The 22,882-nt window shown below is 36.5% G+C and overlaps 2 protein-coding genes across 3 annotated transcripts in view; both read right to left on the minus strand.

Annotated features, from left to right (window-relative positions):
• LOC110092955 (DNA repair protein RAD51 homolog) overlaps window positions 1–6,253 on the minus strand; it is a 16,454-nt gene extending 10,201 nt beyond the window's left edge. The window contains exon 1 of one of the 2 annotated variants that reach the window (XM_020817671.2): window positions 5,955–6,253. In XM_020817671.2, coding sequence (XP_020673330.1) covers window positions 5,955–5,983 — 29 coding nt within the window. In that variant the 5' untranslated portion in view covers window positions 5,984–6,253. The remainder of the gene's footprint in view (window positions 1–5,954) is intronic. The other variant, XM_020817670.2, reaches the window with a different exon arrangement.
• A 7,295-nt stretch (window positions 6,254–13,548) lies between these two features.
• LOC110092954 (pectinesterase) lies at window positions 13,549–17,763 on the minus strand. The gene is made up of 3 exons (XM_020817669.2): window positions 17,247–17,763; window positions 16,434–16,929; window positions 13,549–14,318 (listed from the first exon to the last, which is right to left on the minus strand). Exons 1-3 carry the CDS (start codon window positions 17,700–17,702, stop codon window positions 13,627–13,629), a joined length of 1,644 nt encoding a protein of 547 aa, XP_020673328.1. The 5' UTR covers window positions 17,703–17,763; the 3' UTR covers window positions 13,549–13,626.
• Window positions 17,764–22,882: the final 5,119 nt, after the last annotated feature.

Consider the following 22,882-nt stretch of genomic DNA (forward strand, 5'->3'; position numbering starts at 1 on the left):
GGGGGGAATGAAGACGAGCCCGATCAAGATCCCATGGTTCCATCGTCCCGGGCTGTCATGATCCCTGGTCTACTTAGTCAGAGGATGTAGTCGACCCAACCTGACAGAAGGTACTTTGTCGGCAGACATGGGTTGCTTCGTCCAAGAATACCTTGTAGACCTGGGTTGGTGTTTGTCTAAGGGGATATATCTGAATCCACCTTAGCTGACTGAGGGCTTGATGCCTATCGAATATACCCTATGATTCATAACTCAAGGGTTTGAAGCCTTTAGGGAACATACGGGCTTTGGCCGTGATTATAATATAATGGTGCCATTTTGCGGCAAAACCACCCTATCAGAGGGCATGTGTCACGTCTCTATTGGCAAGAGACTGTTTGAGGATGAATCGTAGTGATACACCCGACATAACATTTGCTCTTTGTGAGCTGAGGTTAATTTCAAATTTATCATCCCCGACAAACGGTTGCGGGAGGTGGATGATTTTTAGCTTTTAGTTTTTAGTTGATAGATTTTATTTCAAGAATTTGTGCTTTTGTTAGATTTCAAATTTGACATTTGAGATTTGAAATTTGACCCCTCCGGTTGAGATTTCCGATCAACACGGTCATCATCGGGGTGATTTTAAAATCATTTGTATTTTTATAGGATTTTGAGAGGCATTTTATTATTCAAGTCGTACCGACTCCAATCCTTTTGAGGAGGATAAAACTTGAATATTTAACCCGCGCATCATTCTCGAATCATTGGATTTGAGATTTGTATGCGACGATCGGAGCACATGCAGGTTATAGCATTTGATCCTGCGCAGTATTCTCGATTATTTATGTTTGTAACTTTAATAGGTCTGTCGGAGCACATGCAGGGTGTTTTTAGTTTTAGAGATCATATTTAATACATTATGGGGAAATTTTAAAATATTTAAACATGAATCATTGCGCAAGTGATTTCGCTTAAAAAATAGCTCGAGATTTCATTTAAGGGCCTATGAACGCCTTCTGTCCTCTTGTACACATGTTGCGGATCCGGTGGCGTGTGTGTTGCAAATTTTTATTGGATCTATTCGTGGGTTATCCATGAGTATTCGAGAGTTATCAATTTAACTTGTAGATAGACTATCGTGTATATCATAAGTCTTTTTATCATTGCTTGCAAGTTTTGGCATTCATCGCAACTTGTTGCCTTGGATATGTTGTTTAATTTATTCAAGCTTGTCATATCATTTACTATATTTTGTAAGGAATGTCTATCCAATAAACATTAGAAGATCTTGTTCTTGCTAATGAATTTATTATTGTGGGCACTACAAATTCCTAATCCTCCTCATAGGTGAATTGTAGTATGCTTGTAGTGGGAAGGATGAGTCTTCTACAGTGGCTCGCAGGAGCTTGTTGTGATTATGACGAATCTTCTATCACCGCCAACAGGTGTTCATGTCTACGACAGTTATTCTTGTATATTCTTGTAGAACTTATGTTGGGTGCATAATAGGTCTACTATAGCAATCTGTAGGTGGACTGATTTGTTACCATCAAGCTCTTTATCTTTTCTTATAGGCTATTTGTTGTGGGAACTACGAATTCCATATTCCTGATCACAGGCGAATTGTAGCATTTCATGTCTTTTGCTGCAACAACAACTAGTAGATGTGAGCATTGACTTGTAGGAGTTAACGATGTTGACTTGAGGGCATCTTTGCAACCGTCGTATATCACACAGTATATGTTTACTTGTGTTTGTTCAGTTCAAATTTAATTTAAAATTGATTTTATATTTGAATTTCGTTCAAATCAATTTCCAATTTTCTATCCAAGTCCTTTGTTGTTCACTAAAAATTTCGGCAGCCTCCCAACGTCTCCTCCTCACCGAGGGAGAAATCGGGACGTCACTGCCGTAGTTTCTTCCTACTCGGACCTAAGGTCAACGGCGTAGGGGCTTCGAATTTAAACCATCTCACCAGGATCTAAGATCGACTGCGTGAGGTCTTCAAATTTTAAAACCATCTGCCCGGATTAAAAATCAACGACGCAGGTCTTCAATTTCAAACCATCCCGGTCGGACCTAAGGTACGACGACCGGGGTCTTCGACACCTATTTAAAAATTCTTTTTTATCTCTTTTTTTACATATTACATTATATAATAATAATAATAACAATAATAATATTAATATGTATCTTGCTATTTTATTCATCGTCTAAGTGGAATACAAGTCTTTTCTTGAGTTTTCTCTCAATTTTCTCGTAATTTCTTGCTGTTTTCCTGTGTTTGGCTGCTGTCCTCTGCTGAAAACAGCAGTTTTCTTCTCGTTTTACTTCAGATTTGGCTAAGAAATACTTGAACTCAAGTATTTCCTATCAAATTGGTATCTCAAGTATTTCCTATCAGAAACCTGATACAAATATGCTTTGGTCCTTTCATGGAATAATTGATTTTTTGCTCAAGTGAATTGCGCTTTAAATATCCCAAAAGACTCTAATTGAATCATTCTCAACTCTCATTTCATTGACCAATCCTTGGAACCACCAAACCCGATTAATTGCCATATACTCAGCTTCGGTTATAAAAAATGCTACAATGTGCTGCAAGGTTGCATTCCAACGCTAACATTGCAGGAAATAGAAAGCAAATAGCCTGTCAATGAGCTCTTCTTTTCAAAATCTCCTTCAAATCAAAATCCTATATCTGCTAAGCTTTCTGAGTTTAATAATCACTAAAACCATTAAAATTACTCCATGCTTCGTTGATCCTTCTAGATATCTCAGCACCTAGTTGGCGGCTTGCCAATGCTCCTTTACAGGATTAGTCATATATATTTGCTTATTAGACTTACTGCATAAGAGATATCTAGTCAAATGCAGACCATAGCATACATCATGCTTCTCACCATGCTATGATAGGGAACTTTATTCATTTATTCTAAGTCTTCTTCTGTGCTAGGACAACAATTGGTCAAAAGCTTGAAATGAACAGCCATAGAGAGGCTAGCAGGTTGTGCATACCATGTTGAATTTCTCAAGCATCCTCCTAAGATAATTTTCTTGTGAAAAAAACATTGCTCTTGACTTCCAATTCCTAAAAATTTCTATGCCCTAAATCCTCTTTGTGTGTCCTAGATCCTTTATTTCAAACTCAGCTTGAAGCTCAAAATTTAGCTTACCAAATTCAAACATATAATTACACAGCAAAATTATATCATTAACATAAAACAGCAGATAGATGAAATTTCCATCATTTAGCTTTTAATGGTAGACATAATTATCAAATTTGCTCCTTTGACAATTGCTCTCATCATTAATGATTAAACCATCAAATATCTTGAACCATTAACAAGGAGATTGTTTTTGACATCACATAACCTTTTGAAGTAAACGCATCCAATCATCATTCCTTGCAACTCAAAACCATCAAGTAATTCCATAAAAATCCTTTCCTATGGTTCGACCACCAAAAAAAGTAATTTTAAAATTATTTAATCTAATTCTAGATTAAAGTGAGAAACCAAACTTAGTAGGACACTTATAAGTAAGTTTCACAATTGATAGAATATCTCATCAAAAACAACTTGCTCTCTTCGTAAAAAAATCTTTAGACACCAACCTTGCTCTAAGTTTGCACAAGAATTCCTTCTTCCTAAAAACCCACTTAATCCCTTACAAATGCTATAGGTCTTCTCACTTGGTGCAAGCTTAGAGGTTAGATTCTTGTGCAAAGATTATAACACCTCAATAATAGAAATAACCCATTTATCACAATCTTTACAAAAATCAGCTTCCCTATGGATTTTTTTTTTTTAAGGATCATGAGACCCACAAGTCAAATAATTATGATTAAGATCTTTAAACAAAGGGATTAAGAGTTCAAATCATTGGATTTACTCTTAAGGCCCATAGATTGCAATCCATCTACCTCCTTTTTCTATTATAGCCACCAACCTCTCTTAAATTTGTTTATTTTTTTTTCTTATAAACAACTATGATTTATTTCCATATAAACATGTTACAAAAATCAATAATTACTTCCACACTTTCTACAAAATCAAACAATTAAAGTCAAAATAGTTTTTTTGTACTTTTTTTACGTTTGTGCATGATATTAGAGCGAGGTTTTTTACTTTCTTCCAAATTTTGTTCTTTTTTTTTCAACCTTCTTGTGGAGATTACTTCTTGTGTTCATCATTGCTAAGTTTTTCTTTTACTTCTCTTCTATGGTTGCCCATCATGAACTGTGAAAATCAAACTAAACAAGAGTCGTCGGGCTACAAGCCTCATATTGCCTAAATGGGAGAAATGATATAAAATTTTCCCAAATTGTAAATACCTTTCAGAAAGGAAAGGAAAGATCCATTATTTTGTGGATCCTCCTCACGAGCTAAAAGATCCAAATTTTGGATTTTAGGATAAAGAAAATTACATTATCATAAAATGGTTGTATAATATTATTATGCATGAAATCAAGGGTCATATGCTCCTCTCTACAGCAAAAGTAGTTTGGGAAGTCATCAAACAAACATACTCAAAACAAAGATATCAACAATCAAAGAAGGTTACCTTCATGTTATTGAGTTTGTTAATGCAATGAAGGTTAATTAGCTTAAACTATACTATTACGAATATCTCAAAATGACATGTTTCGATAATGCAGTAATTCACAAGCAATTTATAGAAAAAATGGAGTTCCTTGCAAGACTCAATAATGACTTCACCAAAGTTCATGTCCAAATCTTAAGCAGAACAATTCTAATGAAAGGAAGGATAAAAGTGAGCTCCTTGCAGGACTAACTCAAATTTTTTTCTCTCACATAAGCTGAGTAAGGAAAGACTATAATGCTCACACTTCTCCTCTGAAATATTCATCGCAACCACCAGCCCCAAGTTAAAGGACTTTCTAATACAAACTCTTTCCATGAAGAAGAGCAAAAGCCTTCTTTAAAAGCAACCTATGCTAGAAGCAGCACGAAAAGCCCCTAAACTATGGTGGAAATAAAGTGAACAAAAAGAGCATGCCAGTCAGTCTTATGGAATTATTTTTATAAATAAATAAATAAAAAAACTCAATCCATAAGAGATTGATAAATTCAAGAACCTTCCCAAATCTCTGAAAAATTCATCCCGTTTATGTTTTCATCTTAAAATGGCATGAATTATGCCTCGTGTTTCCGATGCCATAAATGATTCCCATTAAACCTAAATTTTATAATCAGGGGCCGCTAAACACATGACATCTTGCCAACTTTTTTTCAAACACACAAAACCTCTTACTGATATTCTCTAACAACTATTGTAGGTCAAAGAAATATTTCAATTTCCTCACAATTACCATCACTGATGGACATCACATTCTTCACCTGATAATAAATCTTTTATCAATCCATAAATCACTAAAAACTACAACTATAAGATAAATAAAGGCATAACTTACTGTATAAATAAATAAATTAAGGCATAACTTACTGTACAAATAATATGCTTGGGCAAGACCAATACAAAAATTTAAAATTAAAATAACAATTCAAATGGTGAAAGGTAGGCTCATTAGTTTACAAGATTTGTAATGAAGCAACTAAAGATAGAATACGAAAGACCTAAGCAACCCAAAATGAATCCCCAACTTAATGCGGGAAACCGCGTAGCGACATAAGAAAAAAGGAAGAACACTCTGACTGATACGAGAAAATGGCATATAATTACGTGAATGAAGAATCTTGATTGCTTCCGGATTTAGATCTAAACACTAAAAAAATAAGCAAAACATTCAACCCTTAATCTTTGAGTCAACATCATCCAAAATGAGAAACCAAAAGCATAGAAAGACAAAAAAAAGTACAAAAATGCATCATTAATTGGGATTTAAAGAAGTAACCTTTTGCCAGAAACAACTGAACTCAAAAGGCCGACTATGGATATCAAGATTTATTAGGGTTTCTGCAGGAAAACAGCTTTACTTGTTTTTTTACCTGGAGCTGCTCGATGGGGAAAGGTCCATGCTGCATTTCTTCAATTTCCTCCTGCTCCTCCGCCATCTTCTGGCGCTTCTGTTGTTGAGCCGCCATGCCGAGAAGGGAACGGAAGAAAGATGGCGGCAAGGAGATTGCAAAAATTCGCTTTAGTTATTCAAACAAGACGAAAGAGCGCCAAAAAAAAAAACCTTTTTTTGGGGACATTGTCGATCGTGGATCAATTATATACGAAGCATTGAATCTTGTTGCGGAAGGAAATGCGTTGCAAACTGGTTCTTGAAATACCCAGGGAGGTTCACCTTGTAGCAGCAGGGTCTGGCTAAAACGGGTGCAAAGTTGGGTGTACTTTGTGGTGCGAGTTCAGTGAAATATGGACCGTCTGATCGAATCCTACAGGACTAAGTAGGTTGATCGGGTATTGATAAATAAGTTATTTACCCATATAATCTGGATATCTTGATTTATTGACCCAATTCTCGTTTTTTTATAGCTTATCTGATTAGTTGAACTATTTACGATTATCTATTTAAATTAAATATGTATATACTATAAGAAATTATTTGGTATCTTTTTTTTGTAAATGATAAAAATTTGGTAGTTCACCCATTATATATTTTTGTTGCGTCCATGAGCATTCGCGGCGATAGAGAAATATAAAGTTTAATGTATTAGCATTGTACAAAAATCCGGCACGCAATCAGAGGATCTTTTTTTTTAAATGAAAAAAATTTGGTAGTTCACCCATTATATATTTTTGTTGCGTCCATGAGCATTCGCGGCGATAGAGAAATATAAAGTTTAATGTATTAGCATTGTACAAAAATCCGGCACGCAATCAGATAAGAGAAAGGCTGTTGCATTTATAAAAGACACCAAGATTTTTACATGGAAGACCCCTGAAAAGGGGAAAAAAACCACGGGGCCTAGCCCAATTCGAATAAATCCACTGGTATAATAGTTGATTACAAATGAGGCCTTTTCTTGGGAAAAGGCCTTAGCTTGATGTACATTTTATAGAGTACATTACATGATGTGAATACAAATAGTCACTATTAACATGTTGGTTTGGTCGGGAGGACCATAGTCTGGTGACGGGGGTCAAAAGAATCGTAGTCGGCGGGCGACGGAAGTCATAAAGACCGTTGTCTGGCGACGGAGGTCAAAAAGACTATAGTATGCGGACGACGTAAGTTAGGAGGACCGTAGTCGGCTGGCGACGGAGGTTGGAATGACTGTAATCGGTAGGCGACGTAAGTTAGAATGACCGTAGTCGACGAGCGACAAAGGTCGGAAAGACTATAGTCGACAGGAGACGTAAGTCAGGAAGACCATTGTCGGCTGACAACGGAAACCAAAATGATTGTGGTCGGTGGACGATGTAAGTTAGAAGGATCATAGTCGACTGACGACGGAGGTCGGAAGAACTGTAGTCGGTAGGCGACGTAAGTCAAAAGGATCGTAATCAGCGGGCGAATGAGGTCGGAAGGATGGCGTCAGGTAGAAGTCCAACAATGGAAAGAAATCCATATTCGGATAGACGTCCAACAAAAGTACAATAACCTATAGAAGTCCAACGTATGGTAAAAACTTGGCGATGAGTGAATGTTCGGCGTAGGGTAGAAGTCCGATGTCTTTTGGTAGCCGAGGAGAACTCCGGCATCACTTGGGTGGAGTTTTGGCTTCAGAGGGAACTTTGTCGTTACTTGGGCAAAATTTCAGCGTGCTATAAAAGTCGGATAGAATTTTGGCGTCATTTTGAGTTCGAGCGGAACTCCAGCGATGGTCGAGGAGGAGTCTCTTCCCTCCTATTCTTCTCTTCTCCTCTTCTTCTCATCTTCTTCTTCACTTCTTCTTGCTTGGGTCCTCTCTCATGAGAAATGAGGGGTCTATTTATAGATTTTATGGAGTGGCATAGCTTGTAAATAGGTGTGAGATCATGGGCAAATAGGGAGTGGTCAAATGGACGGTTGATAATGAATCCCTTCATCGTGCACCGTTCATCAAACAGTTGAAGGTCTTAATGATGTCAGAATTTGGTGATATTGGTCTCGTTGGATTTGTCTCGTCGAGCCGCTTCAAATAAGTTTAAATTAGGTGACTGAGGAAGTTGTTATAGAACTCAATCTCCTTAAATTAAAAATAATAATAATATATTGGTAATACATTAAAATATAAAAGTTATATTAAAATATTAACAAAATAAATTAAAATATCTTCGAGGCAACTATCATTCTATCACAACATGAATAACAAACCAACATTGATATTGACCTAAGTTTGTGCCATTCCAAAAATTAGTGTATCATTCCGAGCAATTTTTTTATTGCTTTTTTAAATAAATTTTTAGTAAAAAAAATTTAGCTTAAAAAATTTATATATTAAAAGTAGTCAAGGTGAAAAAAAAATGAGAATAATTATTTATGATTAAAAATATTGAACATTATGTTAATAAAGTAATAGTTGGTCGAGAAAGCCACGCGGGTTGAGTTCAAATTGACCCACAAAATCAATTTTGATGCAAACATGACTAATTTAATAATTTTTTTATTTATTTGTAGAATTTTTTAAATCAACTAACCAATATATATGATTAATAATCTAATAAAAATTTTTAAAAATTAAAATGGGTTATTGGGTTGGATTCTAGTTGGGTTCAAATTCAAAATTTGGACTTTTTGATTAAACAAGATGGGCTTTGATTGACTGAATTTGGGTCAATTTCAGGTCAAATCCAAACCTACTCTATTGACCCTTTTTTACACCCCTAAAAATGATAACGAAAGGGACAAGACGAAGAGAGCAGATGAAAACTGAAAATAGAATTTATCTAAACGTATTACAGGACACTATTGTTATATATAGCAGACAAACACAAATGTAAATACAAAGAACAAGAATTAATAAAGACTAGTAAAGTGTATTGCTGACGTGTCAGTTACACTAACATGCCCCCTCAAACTAAGCTTCTTTAGAGCAGATGGTTAGTTTGTGTCTAAGGAGAATAAAACGATCTTCCGGTAGTGGTTTGGTCAAAATGTCAGCAATCTGATCGATCGAACTAATGTGAGAGATGTTGAGGTCGCCTTTTGCAATGTGATTGATGATGAAGTGATAATCGATCTCTATGTGTTTTGTGTGAGCATGGAAAACTGGATTGTGAGCGAGAGCAATGGCTGACGTGTTGTCGTAGTAAATAGTTGTTGGGGATGTTTGTGGTATGTGAAATTCAGCTAAAAGTCGTCGGAGCCACAGCACTTCTGAAGAGGCAGCGGAGACGGAACGATATTCCGCCTCAGTTGATGATTTCGCGACCGTTTCCTGCTTTTTAGCTGACCAGGAAATGATGGTAGCTCCTAAGAAGGCACAGTATCCATAAATAGATCTTCGGTCTGTACTGTCAGACGCCCAGTCCGCGTCCACGAAGGCTCGAAGTTGAAGGTCGTCGGGTTCAATTGGAATTCCAAGATGAGTGGTGCCTTGAAGATAACAAAGCAATCTTTTGAGGACTTGGTAATCGTTGATTGTCGGTTGATGCATGCGTTGACAGATATAGTTAGTAGTGAACGCAATATCAGGTCTAGTTATAGACAAATATTGAAACGAACCTGCGAGTTTCCGGTAAAGATGCGGATCGGAGAATAGTGTGGTATTCGGTTCCTTGGTAGACCGCTTCATAGACATTGGAGTGGAAGCGGGCTTGCACATTGCAAAGCCGGTGGAGAGAAGCAGTTGTTGAGCGTATTGTTGTTGATTGAGAAAAAAACCGTTTGAAGTTCTGGAGACCTGTATTCCTAAAACAAAGAAATGTCTCCTAGTTGTTTGAGACTAAAGTTGACGTGTAACTGATTTAGAAGTTTATCAATAACAGATTTGTTATTGCCTGTCACCAAAATGTCATCAACATAAATCAACACAAATAAGCTAATATTGTCTTTGGAATAAATGAGCATAGATGGGTCAGTTTGCTGAAATTAAAACCAAAATTTTGCAAGAATGTAGTAATTTTTGTAAACCAAAGTCTAGGGGATTGCTTAAGACCGTATATGGACTTCTAAAGCTTGCACACGTGCTGGGGTGTTGAGAGTCGGAGAAACCAGGTGAATGCCGCATGTAAACGTTGTCGTGGAGATCTTCGTGTAAAAAAGCGTTGGACACGTCAAGTTGTAGAATAGGCCAATTCTTGTGAAGAGCAAGGGTTATCAGTACCCGAATGGTAGTCATTTTAGCGACGGGACTAAATGTATCCGTGTAATTGATTCCGTATTCTTGAGTACATCCTTGGGCCACTAGGCGTACCTGTACTGAGCTACTTTCCCATTGGAATTTTTCTTGATTCGGTAAGTCCACCGACATCCTAGAATTGGATGGTTTGAAGGACGGGGAATAAGAGACTAGGTATGTTGTTTCTGAAGGGCTTTAAATTCAGTAGTTATAGCATATCTCCATTTTTCGCTTTGGTTAGCTTGGTTAAACGAAGTTAGTGTAGCCTTGGGTTAACAGATAGCAGATAGATCAACATATCTCCTTGGCTTAGAAATACCAGACATAAACCGAGTTTGCATAGGATGATGCCTTACAGGAGGTTGAACATCATGGGAACTATTGTGAGGTGCAGGGGTGAGGGTGGGGGTAGGTGATTGAAGTATGGGACCTGTGTTATTATGCTGATTGTGAGACTCAGGGATGGTGGTATTGTGTACCGATGTAGGTGACTTGGCAGAGACTGGAATGAGAAGCAGGGGCAAGTGAGAGAGTTCGGGTGTAGGAGAAGATGGTACAGGTGTTTGATTTTTGAGAGGGAATATGTTTTCATGGAAAATAACGTGACGAGAGATGTGAACACGATTGGTTTTAAGATTAAGACAACGATATCCTTTGTGTTGGGTTGAGTAGCCCAGAAAAACACACTCTTGACAGCGAGGCGCGAGTTTGTTTGGAGCGTAAGGCTTGAGCCAGGGAAAGCACAAACATCCAAACTTGCGGAGGTGCGTGTAAGAGGGATGTTGACCGTAGAGATTGTAGTAAGGGTTGTGGGGTGTGGTAGCCGCAGAAGGTAACCTGTTAATAAGGTAGTGTGCTGTGGACAAGGATTCGGCCCAAAAACTAAGAGGTAAGCTTGCGGCATGCATGAGGGTTCTAGTGATTTTGATCAAATGTCTATGCTTTCTTTCGGACATCCCATTTTATTCGGGGGTATGAGGACAACTCAACTGCCGATTGATTCCTTTGTGGAGAAGATACTCGGTGAATTGTTTGCTAAGAAATTCACCGCCGCCATCAGAGCGGAGAGTTTGTATGCTGCTATGAAAATTATTGCAAATAAGGTTATAGAAATGCTAAAATTTAGTAAACGTTTCTGCTTTAGTAGTAATCAAATATAGCCAAGAAAAACGTGTAAATTCATTTATGAAAATGACGTAGTATCTATATCCATTGAATGAGGGGCAAGGGGCAGGTCCCCAAACATCCGAATGGATGATTTGAAAAGGTTTTGTACAAGAAGAATTGCTATTAGAAAATGGTAGTTTATGACTTTTGGAAACTTGACAAGAAATACAAATATCAAAGTTTTTGAACGGGTTGCAGGATTCTGGAAGGTGCTTGACTAGTGTGGATAACAATCTTGGATTAGGATGACCCAACCTATCATGCCAGTGGAAGCTCGGGTTGCGCTAAGTGTGAAATGTCGAGTTCTTGATAGTCTGTGTCGTCTGAATCCGGTACAGACCTTCATGTTTGCGACCATGGAGAAGAGGTAGATTGTCCTTGGTGTCCTTAATTACAAAACCATTTGCATCAAAAAGAATTGAGATATTGTTATATGTTGTAAGCTTAGAAATAGATAATAAATTGTGAGAGATAGAATGAACGTGAAGGATATCTCGAAGAATTAGCTTATGAGTCGTCTCCTGTAGCGGAAGAATTCCTTGTCTGGTGTTCTGGATAGAGATGTTGATGCCGTTAACGATCGAGACAGAGTCAAGACCGCTGTAGGGATTGACGTTGCTCATGCTGGAAGCGTCCGGTGTCAAATGAGCTGATGCACCGGAGTCAAGAATCCAATGAGTGGTGGACGGCGTGCCTTGCTGTTGAGAAAACAAGGCTCTAGGTGTCGTCGAGGAGGATGATGCGTACTGAAGATTGCATCTATGCCAATAGTTGACTGCGGTGTGTCCGGTCTTTCCACAGATCTGGCATATCGGTCGGGGTTGAGACGCATTGTTCCTTGAAGTTTGGTTGTCGTTGTTGAAAGTGGGACGAGGATTCGATTGACGTTGTTGGGATCGATTAAATCGACTTCTGGACGATTTATTCCGAACGGTTAGTAGAGCCATGTTATCTGAAGCGGAATGCACTTCACGAGACTGTTCTTGTTTGATGTTGATTTCTTCGCTGCATAGCAGCGAATAAAGAACATCCAGAGAGATTGGATTTAACGAAGTTCTTATGGCAGTTTTGAAAGAATTGTAGGTAGACGGAAGACCGTTCAAGATGTATAAGATAATGTCTTTGGTGTCGAGCTTTGAGCCGGCGGCTGCAATATTATCGACGAGGTTCTTGATTTGAGTCAAGTATTGTTGCATCGAACTTTCTTTCATCTGAATTTGATGAAGTTCATTCTTAAGTTGGATAACTCGAGAATGATTCATTTGCTGCAACCTAGTTTCAAGAGCCACCCAGATCTCATGAGTTGTGGAAAGAGTTATGACATAAGGGATTACCTAGGCTGAGATAGTGGAAAGAAGCGCCGAGATGAGATTTATGTCGATGAGTTTCCAGAGTTTGTGGTCGTTGGCCGCTGAAGCGGGCGGACAGGTAGAGGTACCTGTGAGATGACCGCTGAAACCATTTGCAGTGAAATGCTGATACATTTGAAGGAGCCAAATCGAGTAATTATCGCTGGTGAGAATGGTGGGAACGAGGTTCTTGAGATTAGAGATGAGGAACTTGAGAGGGTTGGGAACAACGAAATCTTCAAGAGAGGAAGAGATGTTTGAGATTTCTTGATTGGAGGTGGTGGAGGCTTGATCGGCCATGAGAAAGATGACCGGAGATGCCTAAGCTCGATGTGGCTCTGATACCATGATAACGAAAGGGACAAGACGAAGAGAGCAGATGAAAACTGAAAATGGAATTTATCTAAACGTATTACAGGACACTATTGCTATATATAGCAGACAGACACAAATGTAAATACAAAGAACAAGCATTAATAAAGACAAGTAAAGTGTATTGCTGACGTGTCAGTTACACTAACAAAAAAAACTATTGCTAAACAGCAAACTTGGGAAAGTAAGATGCACAAAAATCTTTTAATCATGATTTAGGTCTTATTATATGATGTTAATTTGCAATAGATTGATTGAGTTGTAAATTTGGATTTTAATAATAAATTTATTTATAATGATATATCCAAAATCTTTTAAATTATTTTATTATCTTACATTTTACCACTTCTTCGATCCTTTCCTATACATATTTATCTTTTTTTCTCTGTTTGTTTATTCCAAATAAAATTTTAAAGCATATTTAATTTATTTTTATGTTAATATTCTTTTATAAAAAACAAACATATATAAATACTAAAGAACTTTTTATTACAAATAGCAAGAGCTCGCAAATCTCTCCCATAACTAAAGTCGCATAAATATATTCATTAAACGGTGGATCAGAGACCCAATGAGAAGGGAAAGCCCGTCGCTCCCAACCAATCAGATCCCTCAAGAAAGTTCCCCACCGTAAACTGCTGCGCCTCCCCCGCATCAGTAATCACCTTATACCCCTTCCAGTCGACCCGACGGACCGTCCCCGCGCCCGGCCCAGTGTTCTCATACTCCCCATAATACAACGTGTCAAGCCCGAAATCCAAATTCCACTCGTGCCAACCTTCCGGCCGTATAAAATCGCCGATCTCCGACCGCAGCACCACCGTCCTAGAATACTCCTTCCACGGCCTGCCGAGGTAGCTGGGGAAGGAACCCTTGGCCGCCTCCAGGTCGTCGGTGGCGGTGATGCGGCAGGATTGGAGGACGATGCCCGTGGGTTCGTTCGGGTCGGAGCGGCCTTGGGCCGTCACCATGTTCTTCTGGTTCAAGCCGGGTCGCCGGGCCTGGATATCGCAGTCTTGGAAGACGGCGGCGGCGTTGCCGAAGATGAAATCGACGGTGCCTTGGATCAGACAGGAGCGGAAGAACTGACGAAGGGAGTGGACGTAGAGGGTGTCTTGGTGGGCGATGATGACGCAGTTGTAGAAGGCGGAGAGGTCGGACCCGACCCGGAGTGCCACGGCTTGGTGCTTTGATGGGCCGGCTGTGTTCTCGATGCGGAGATCGCGGGCCAGGAAACCCGACCCCACTGCGGCTGAATGTGAGTCATGTTAGTTGAATTGACATATTCAGAGTAATATTAGCTGCCTAGCAACTCGTTTGGGAACACTTTATAAAAACTTTTTAAAATATTAAAAATTATGAAAAAGTCATACCAAAAGGACGCATAAAAGGCACCGACGCAAAAAAACACTTTCAAGAAAGCTGCAGGCTGCAGCTGCTAATTTCGTAGACAGCGAAAATGATGTACAACGCTAGCTGCATGTGTTTCATGCTCCAGTAAGGACAAAAGATGTTGAGAGAAGCAGCGTATATACATTTGCATGCAAGATTTGTTTGGTTGTGCGACATAAAGCTCCTTTTATATCAGAAATAGTCCTCACATGTGCGTTGGGAAAATTGGCAATCCTCATCAATTATTGATGAGACACAAATATTCCTATTAACTAAATAATGATGTGAGTTTTCTTATGAAATTTTACCTGAAATGGAATTTTGGAGAAATTATTCTGTGCCACTTAGACCGTTCGGAGATGGTTCAGAATACGCCACGTCACCAGGTACACAACGATACACGGTATCAATACACAAGAAAAAAGTGATGTAGCGCAGTCTGATTCGCAATTTTTCTAAAATTTGACACTAATCTGATTTAAAATTTTAAATGACTTCCAAAAAAATACATCTTTTTTTTTTAATCAATGGAACACAATCCTTCTGCAATTCTCATCCCAACCTACTTGTGTTGGTGAGCCGAGTCGGGCCATGAACTAGCTCGAATTCCATTCGTTAACAAGCTCAGCAAACGAGCTTGTCAACCAAGGGGATATAGTTCAAATTGGAGCCTATACTCAAACTCAACCTGACTTTTTTTTGGGGACATTTAGGTTATTTAAGACAAACTCACACACATAACGCATACACATGGACTCGAACCCTGAACCTCTTAGTTGGAAGCCTAAGCTCTCAACCAATAGGCCAAGGAAAGTTGTGTAACTCAACCTGATTTGACTTGTAAGTTTGTTAAACTTCTCTTTTAGCTTTAAACATATTTTTAGATTAATTTTAAAAAAATATAATAAATATGTCCAATTATTTCTTGAGTCAAACTCCAGCTTTTTATTATTAATAGATATTTATTTTTAGAAAATCATGTATTTTATATTGGGAAATACTCAATGATTTAAGCCCAAAATCCGTAATGCATATTAAATGCTCATGAAAGAATGGACCGATTGTCAAGAATTAATACGTCTTAGAGTGGTGAAGATCATATAATTAATGGACGTAAAAGCTGGTGAGGACTTGTGGATGGGGCATTGGCATTATTATCTTTAACAGTGCAACTCAAGCGTACCGTTCCGCTAATTACGCCAACATTTCAACAAAAAAACAGACAACCTTTTAAAAAATATAACATTAGGCTTTGACTTGGAATTGTTTTTATTATTATTATTTTTTTAAATAATTTTATATTAAATAATTATTTTAAGAAGTAATAAAAAAATTATTCCAATCGAGAAAAATTATTCATAAAAATACTCAGCTGTGAGTATTAATGGTATCTTGTAAGTATTTGTTGAGTATTTTGTTAATATTCATTGAGTATTTTGTAAGTATTTGCTTATTTATTGTATAATTATTAAGTATTTGTAAATACTCAATAAATACTTCATAAATATACATCAATCGACATAATAATTTATTCTCAAACGAAGCCTAAGATTTCATTTGATACAGCTTTTCTATTATTTTTTAAAGCAAATTTTTTCTGTTAAATTTTTTTTATTTAAATATTTTTTACTTAAATTAATTATTTAAGAAAGACTTCCAAAGGAGAAATTATCATGTGGGAGAACTAAATATAGAGTTATACTATGTGGCTCAAATCTAAAATTATAAATCTTAAAAAAATATTTGAAAAGTAAAAAAATAGCAAAGAGAAAGTTGTGAGCTTTGTTCAAAAATCCAATTATCAGATAATTTAATCAATGAATATCCGAAAAAATTTTGTGAAGATCTGAATAATTGCTTAAACAATTGTACTAGTTACATTTTTAAATTGAATTAAATAATATAAGGGTGATTTAATCATCTTGGTTTAGAAATAAATGTTAATTAATTAGTAAAAGAGCATAAGAGAGCAAACCTAAGGTGGCGGAACGGAAGGTGGTCCAGCCGTCGACGACATTCCGGCTTCCGGTGATCACCGTCTTCGTCCTCCCATCCCCAACAAACATTATATTCGTCTTATTCTTCGGCACCTCCACGTTCTCCGCGTAAACCCCGGCCTTTATTTTTATGACAAATCTTCGCTTGCTCTTCACCGGCGCCGCCGCCACCGCTTCCGTAATGGTTCTAAAATTCCCGCTCCCGTCCACCGCCACCGTCAAATCTGCCGTCGTGTCCGCTGACTGAAGCTGCTGCCTGTCCCTCGCCGTCATCCATTCCGGAAATCCATCATGACGGCTCGCTAACTTCCGCCCCTCTGTCGCCGCCGCCGCCGCCATGTCGCCGTCCGTCATATTCCTTATCATGGCGAGAGCGTTTTCGCACATGCGCTCGATGTAGGTAAGCCCTCGAAGGATCCCCAACCGAAGCCGGCGGTCATCGCTGGCGTGTGAGAAGCCGTCGGCGCAGGACTCCTGATTGGAAATTATATTTTTAATATGATATTTAAAAATAACTATAAATTATATTTTTAAATAATAATAAATTCTCATGGTCAACAATATTTTAAATTTTATCATATTTAAAAATACTATAAAAAATCATGAGAATAATTAATTTAATTAATGGTTACGTACCTAGTTTTCAGCTCGGTAAAAAACACCCCAACAAAAACATAAATTTTCGGCCCACAAGTAAAGTTTAGGTCGTTCTCGTCTTGGCTTGGCAGCTAACGAATCAGATCAAACAATTCTACAATTTTTTTTTTCAATTTACAGTCTCACGGTCTCACCTGGTTGGTAATGGCACCGCTGATCATGATCTTCAGGTCGGCGGCATGGCGGGAGAGTGATTTGGAGCTTGCAAAGCCCGGCGAGTAAGATCGGAGATCGGCGTCGGCGCGACGGAGCTCGTCGAGCGTTTCGTCGAACATCTCGAGACAGTCTTGAACGGCGGCGCGTTCGCGGGAGGTGAGACTTGGTCGGGCGGAGATGATTTTGGCTCCGGCGATGGAGCGGCGGACGGCGGCGAGGGTGAGGTTTAGGGAGGCGTGTATTACGTCTTTAGAGGAGGAAATGGAATGGAGAAGGGAGGCGGAGGCGGCGATGGAGGAGATGCAGAGCTCAGGATGGCGGGCGGAGACGCAGGAGGAGCGGAGGAATGTGTGAGAAGGTGTGACGGCGGCGGCGGCGGTTGAGATGATGGCGGCGAGTAGGAGTATGGTAGCATTGGGAAGAAAAGGGCTCATTTTCAGATAGAGCTTAAGGGAAGGGATAGGGAATTTGCGTGAGGACTGAAGAGATTAAAAAGGTGATGGTGAGGACAGGGAGGGATGGGAAAAATTATTAGGTGGGGAGTGCAGTCGGGGGAGTACCGTCTGCACACACACAGGGTACCAAACGGTATCTAGTGGTATCCAGCGGTACCGAATGGTACCTAGCTGTATTTTATACTAGTATGCTGGCGGTTCTCCCCGTCTGCAATCCGCACCTAATAATTTCTCGAGGGATGGAGGGCAGGCTTGGAGGATTTTTTTAGGGTTGAAAATATTTGTGAGGCACGTTTATTTAATGTCGTCATATTTTTAATATTATTACGGAGAATAACATTAACATACATATCTTGTATGTATGCATTTAATACTAAATATTATGTTTATTATTGCTCTCATTTATAAAGTATATTAATGATACTATCTTATTTTAAATAAAACATATATAAATATTAAGAAGTTACATAAATAAAGATTAAAATATAAATATATAAAAATTTTATGGTATGGGAGTAAATTATTGTTCATATCATACAAAATATAATAATTTTTTTAATCTTTTTTTCTAACATATTTTTTAATATAATGTTCTTTTTATATTAACATGATTATATAAATATGTGTTTACATAGTAAAATTTAACTCCAAAAGTAATTAACACAAATATTTTGATAATTTTGCCTAACCAAGATCACGGTCAGAGGAGGTTGACTATTGGTCAAGCATGAACCCAGGTGACCCAATGAATAGAATGCAGTTGACTCAATGAGTTATAATAGTATGATACAGATTGTAATCCTAATAGCATAGATGATGAGTAATGCACATAACAGACAAATTAGGAGCAAAGAGACTGAAGATGATAAATATTTGCATATGCTCCACAAGTTGAAACCTCTATTATTCAAGGGAGTTCTAGAGCCACAACTACTAGAAGATTGATTATTAATGATAGAGAATATATTTGGCAACATGTTGTATTCAGATAATATGAAAGTACCACTTATAGTATTTCAATTTAAAGAAGAACTTGAGAAATGGTGGATAGAACAGTAGCAGGAGAAATTTTAGGGAAATATGAATGCAAATATTACCTAAATAGAATTTATTAGTCATTCATAGATTAGTTTGTACTTCAATTAGCTTGACAATAGATAATGGAGGCTTTCATGAGATTATAGTATAGAACAAAATAATAATGCAGTCTGACGCTAAATTGATTGCATGATTAAGGTACCCTTAAAGTTGATTAGTGAAGCGGTATAAAAATGCTATAGATTTCTCATAGGATTGAAAAATAACTTGATACATCCGCTTCGTCCCACTGAAGATTCAAAAATTCTCCTAGTTGGTTGAGAGAGCACGGCTTGCAGAAAATAATTTGATTATTTTCTAGCTAGTTAAGAGAACATGAGGATGAAATGAGAAGTTGAAGAGGTGACTATAAGAGAGCAATAAGAAGAGAAGATGTAGATTTACAGATGTTAGGAGAAGAACCATAAATGGTCCATAATACATACAAGAGTGTATTACTTAACAAATTTTTAGGTAAAATTTCAATATTTTGCTTAATTAAATTATGTCATAAAATATTATTTTTTATGAAAATTCCAATAATTTTGTATTTTTAAATTTTAATACTAAAGACTTTTAAGATTAATATTAACAGTTAATTAATGTTAACTAATCTGCAACAAAAATACTAATTAATATATTAAATTAAATTAAGTAATTTCTACTCCCCGTAAAAGGTGCATGCAATGGCTGGTGACGCAATCAGACGACTGCGAGGGTTGGCGTGAGTTCAGTTTTATGTGTTTTGCGTGAGAAATTTAGGAAAGAAGAAAAAAAAAGAAAGAGGTCAGCAATATTGTTGTTTTATAACGATTATTGATACGGTTTCAGAAAATTATCTTGATCGGGCACGAATCTCAATGCAAAAATATAGTTGGAAACTTCAAAAATCAAATTCAGGAGCATATGAACTCCGATTTCAGCAAACTTATAGTCAAACTGAGCGTCTCGGAAATACGAACCCAAAGACACCAAATTCAACCCAATCCGAGCCCAAATGACTCCGGATCAAGGACCCAAAGCACCGTTGAAACGTTCAAACCGCAATTTGAGTTACCAAACGATCTCCGATTTTAATGAGCTTATACTCGAATCAAGCGGCTCGACGAGACGAATCCAACGAGCCCAATATCACCGAATTCCGACATCATTAAGGCCTCCAAATGTCCAACGAACGGTGCACGATCGAATGGTTCAACATCGGCCGTCCATTCAAACCACTCCTATTCGCCCACGATCTCACACCTATTTACGAGTTATGCCACTTCAGAAAAACTATAAATAGAGCCCTCATTCTACACAAAGGTGACTCAAGTGAAGAGAGAGAAGAAGAAGCAAAAGAGGAAAGGTGAATCCTCTCCTCCTCGACCACCGTCGGAGCTCTTCCGCCGCCTGAATACGTCAGAACTCTGCCGGATTTTCGGAAAACGCCGGGACTTTGCATAACCTTGTAACTTCATTAGACGCTGATTGTAAACTAATCGTCTCGACTTGTGAGACGAATCGGTCTTTGTACTTCAAACGAACGCTAGTGGAAATTTTACGACTGGGCGAGGCCCCGTGGTTTTTTCCCTTTTTGGGTTTTTCCACGTAAAAACTCTGGTGTTCATTCTCTTTTCTGTTTGTGTGCTGAATACTCGTGCAACGCGAAGACGAATATTTTCTAACTTTACCGCCGCATATATTCTAGCACGCAACAATTATAATTGTTATGAAGTAAAGAGTTATTTTAGGATAAATTGATTTTATTAATTTATTGACTTAATTTAATGATCTATAAAAATTTTAGAAATAGAGAGATGAATTGTGTATGTAATTTGCAAAAGAAAAATTATATGAGGTGTCGAATTTGAGGAGGCAACTCATCACAAAAGGTAAGAAATGTAATTTTAATTTTAAACGCAAATATTGTTAATTCTAGCTAGGCATATACGATTATGTTGGAATTAATTGAAGGGAAAAATTCATTAATGTAATCATTTTGTTGAGAGTTTAGAGATAAGTATTCATGTATGAACGATTACATGCATATTTGAATAATTAAATCTTAAAATATGATATAATATGATTACATAATTTTTTTTTTTAATTCGGTATCTTTTTGAAAAGAAAAGTATTAAGTTATGTTATGCTTAATTATTCTTTTGATGCAAGCCTTATAGTAGAAATATGTTTTATATTAATTAATTAATTATGAAAAGTCAAGTATGAGTTCATAAGTTGAAGTCTAATACATAGCATATTAGTAAATGTTGATAATGAAATGATATGATACATGTGCGTGTGAGAAAAAAATGACTCATAAGTAAGCAAAATTGGCCTTAATGTAGTCCAATGGTGATAATGCCAAGCTCATATGGGCTCTATTCAATATTATGACGAAAGCTATAAAAGCTAACTATATATAAAATAGTGGCTAGAAAATTGAGATGACTAATTATGATATTATACACATGCTTCAAAAAGATGAATTTGAATATTTTTGAAATTATTTTGCAATTATTTTATAAGTTTAGTTTAAGTCATGACTTTTATTATATTATTCACTATAATATTTCATTGATTTTCTTTATTAGAATTGCATGACTCCATTAGTTTCATAGCTCACCAAATTAATACTGGATTACTTGCTTTTGTTACAGAAAAGTGCAAAGAGAAAGTAGAAGCGCATATTAGGATCTTAATGACATTTTATGTTTTATTGTTTAGTTGTGTAAGTGAGTCTACAACAAAGATATGTAAAATGTTATCATTGTAGTATTTTATATTTCTTAGTGTCTCTATAAGTATATTTCTTATCATTTCCTATTGAAATGCTTTAAAATTAATTAATTTTCATTCATATAATTGAATGATTGGCAGATATATTAATAGACATGCACACCTGAGTGGATTTTATTGATAAATGATGTGATTAATGCTTAAGAAACATTGAGGGCGACAAATTTCTAAGTTATGGAGACTATAATAGTCCATATTTTGACCCATTCAAATAATATTTTAAGAGTCATTATAAATCTTAATTATTTGCAAATCATTTTTGTTATGTGTGTGTGCGCATATTGACTCTTTTAAATAATATTTTAGGAGTCATTATATGAATTTAGTATTATTGCATTACATTAATACTATGGCCACTTAATTTTTTTTATATCAATAAAAACATTAATATTATTATTGATACTATTGTTGTTATTGTTATTGTTATTGATTTGTTGTATTAATATTGAGCATGTGACATACTTAGTACGTGATATACTTAATATGTGATTAAGATACTAATTTGATATTGCTAAAGAATAATTAAATAGAATTATAGGATTTTACTGTATTGATATGATTTTGATAGTTTTACTAATAAATTTATTTTATCGCTTTATATGATTTCTTTAATGATTACTAAAATTAATACAATGACTGCTTTATCGGTTGATCACTTGTATTGGTTTATTGGTATTCTATTGTACTATTTTATTGACTTATGCACCGTACTATTTTATTCCTTACAAATTATATTGTTACTATATGTAAATTTTATTATTTATACACTGATTTAATGATCATATGAATACTATTGTTATTGTTTGATTGCTAATATACATATTTTTTTTTCATGCTTTAAATTCAATTGTAGGATTTTGGCAGATCATTAATGATGTTGAGTGCTACTGATTCTATTGATTGAGTTGAGCATATATATTTATTTCTTACATTTTTGTATTGAATGTTTTAGCGATATTGGATTTCTGCTAGCAAAGCTCATCATGTGATTTACTAATTTCGGGCACATAAGGGGTGAAGGCTGTGTAGAGTAAGATTGATTGAGATCCTCATGTTATTCTTTTAATTTCATTTTATATTATCTTGTATTCTCTTATAATTAGGATATATTGATATATTAGTGATTGTTAGTGATCTCCTAGTCATTGTAAATATATGATTTTAGTGAATGAATATAGTGAAATATTTTTTGTTGTGTGATATTTAATTTTTTTTCCTAGATATTGAGTTACATAGATAATTTATAGAAGCTCAAATAAGTGATTAAAAAGGTAAAATAGACAATTCTTTTAATTTAGATA

This window comes from Dendrobium catenatum, unplaced genomic scaffold (assembly GCF_001605985.2).
Source record: "Dendrobium catenatum unplaced genomic scaffold, ASM160598v2 original_scaffold_161204, whole genome shotgun sequence".
Classification (NCBI taxonomy): domain Eukaryota; kingdom Viridiplantae; phylum Streptophyta; class Magnoliopsida; order Asparagales; family Orchidaceae; genus Dendrobium; species Dendrobium catenatum.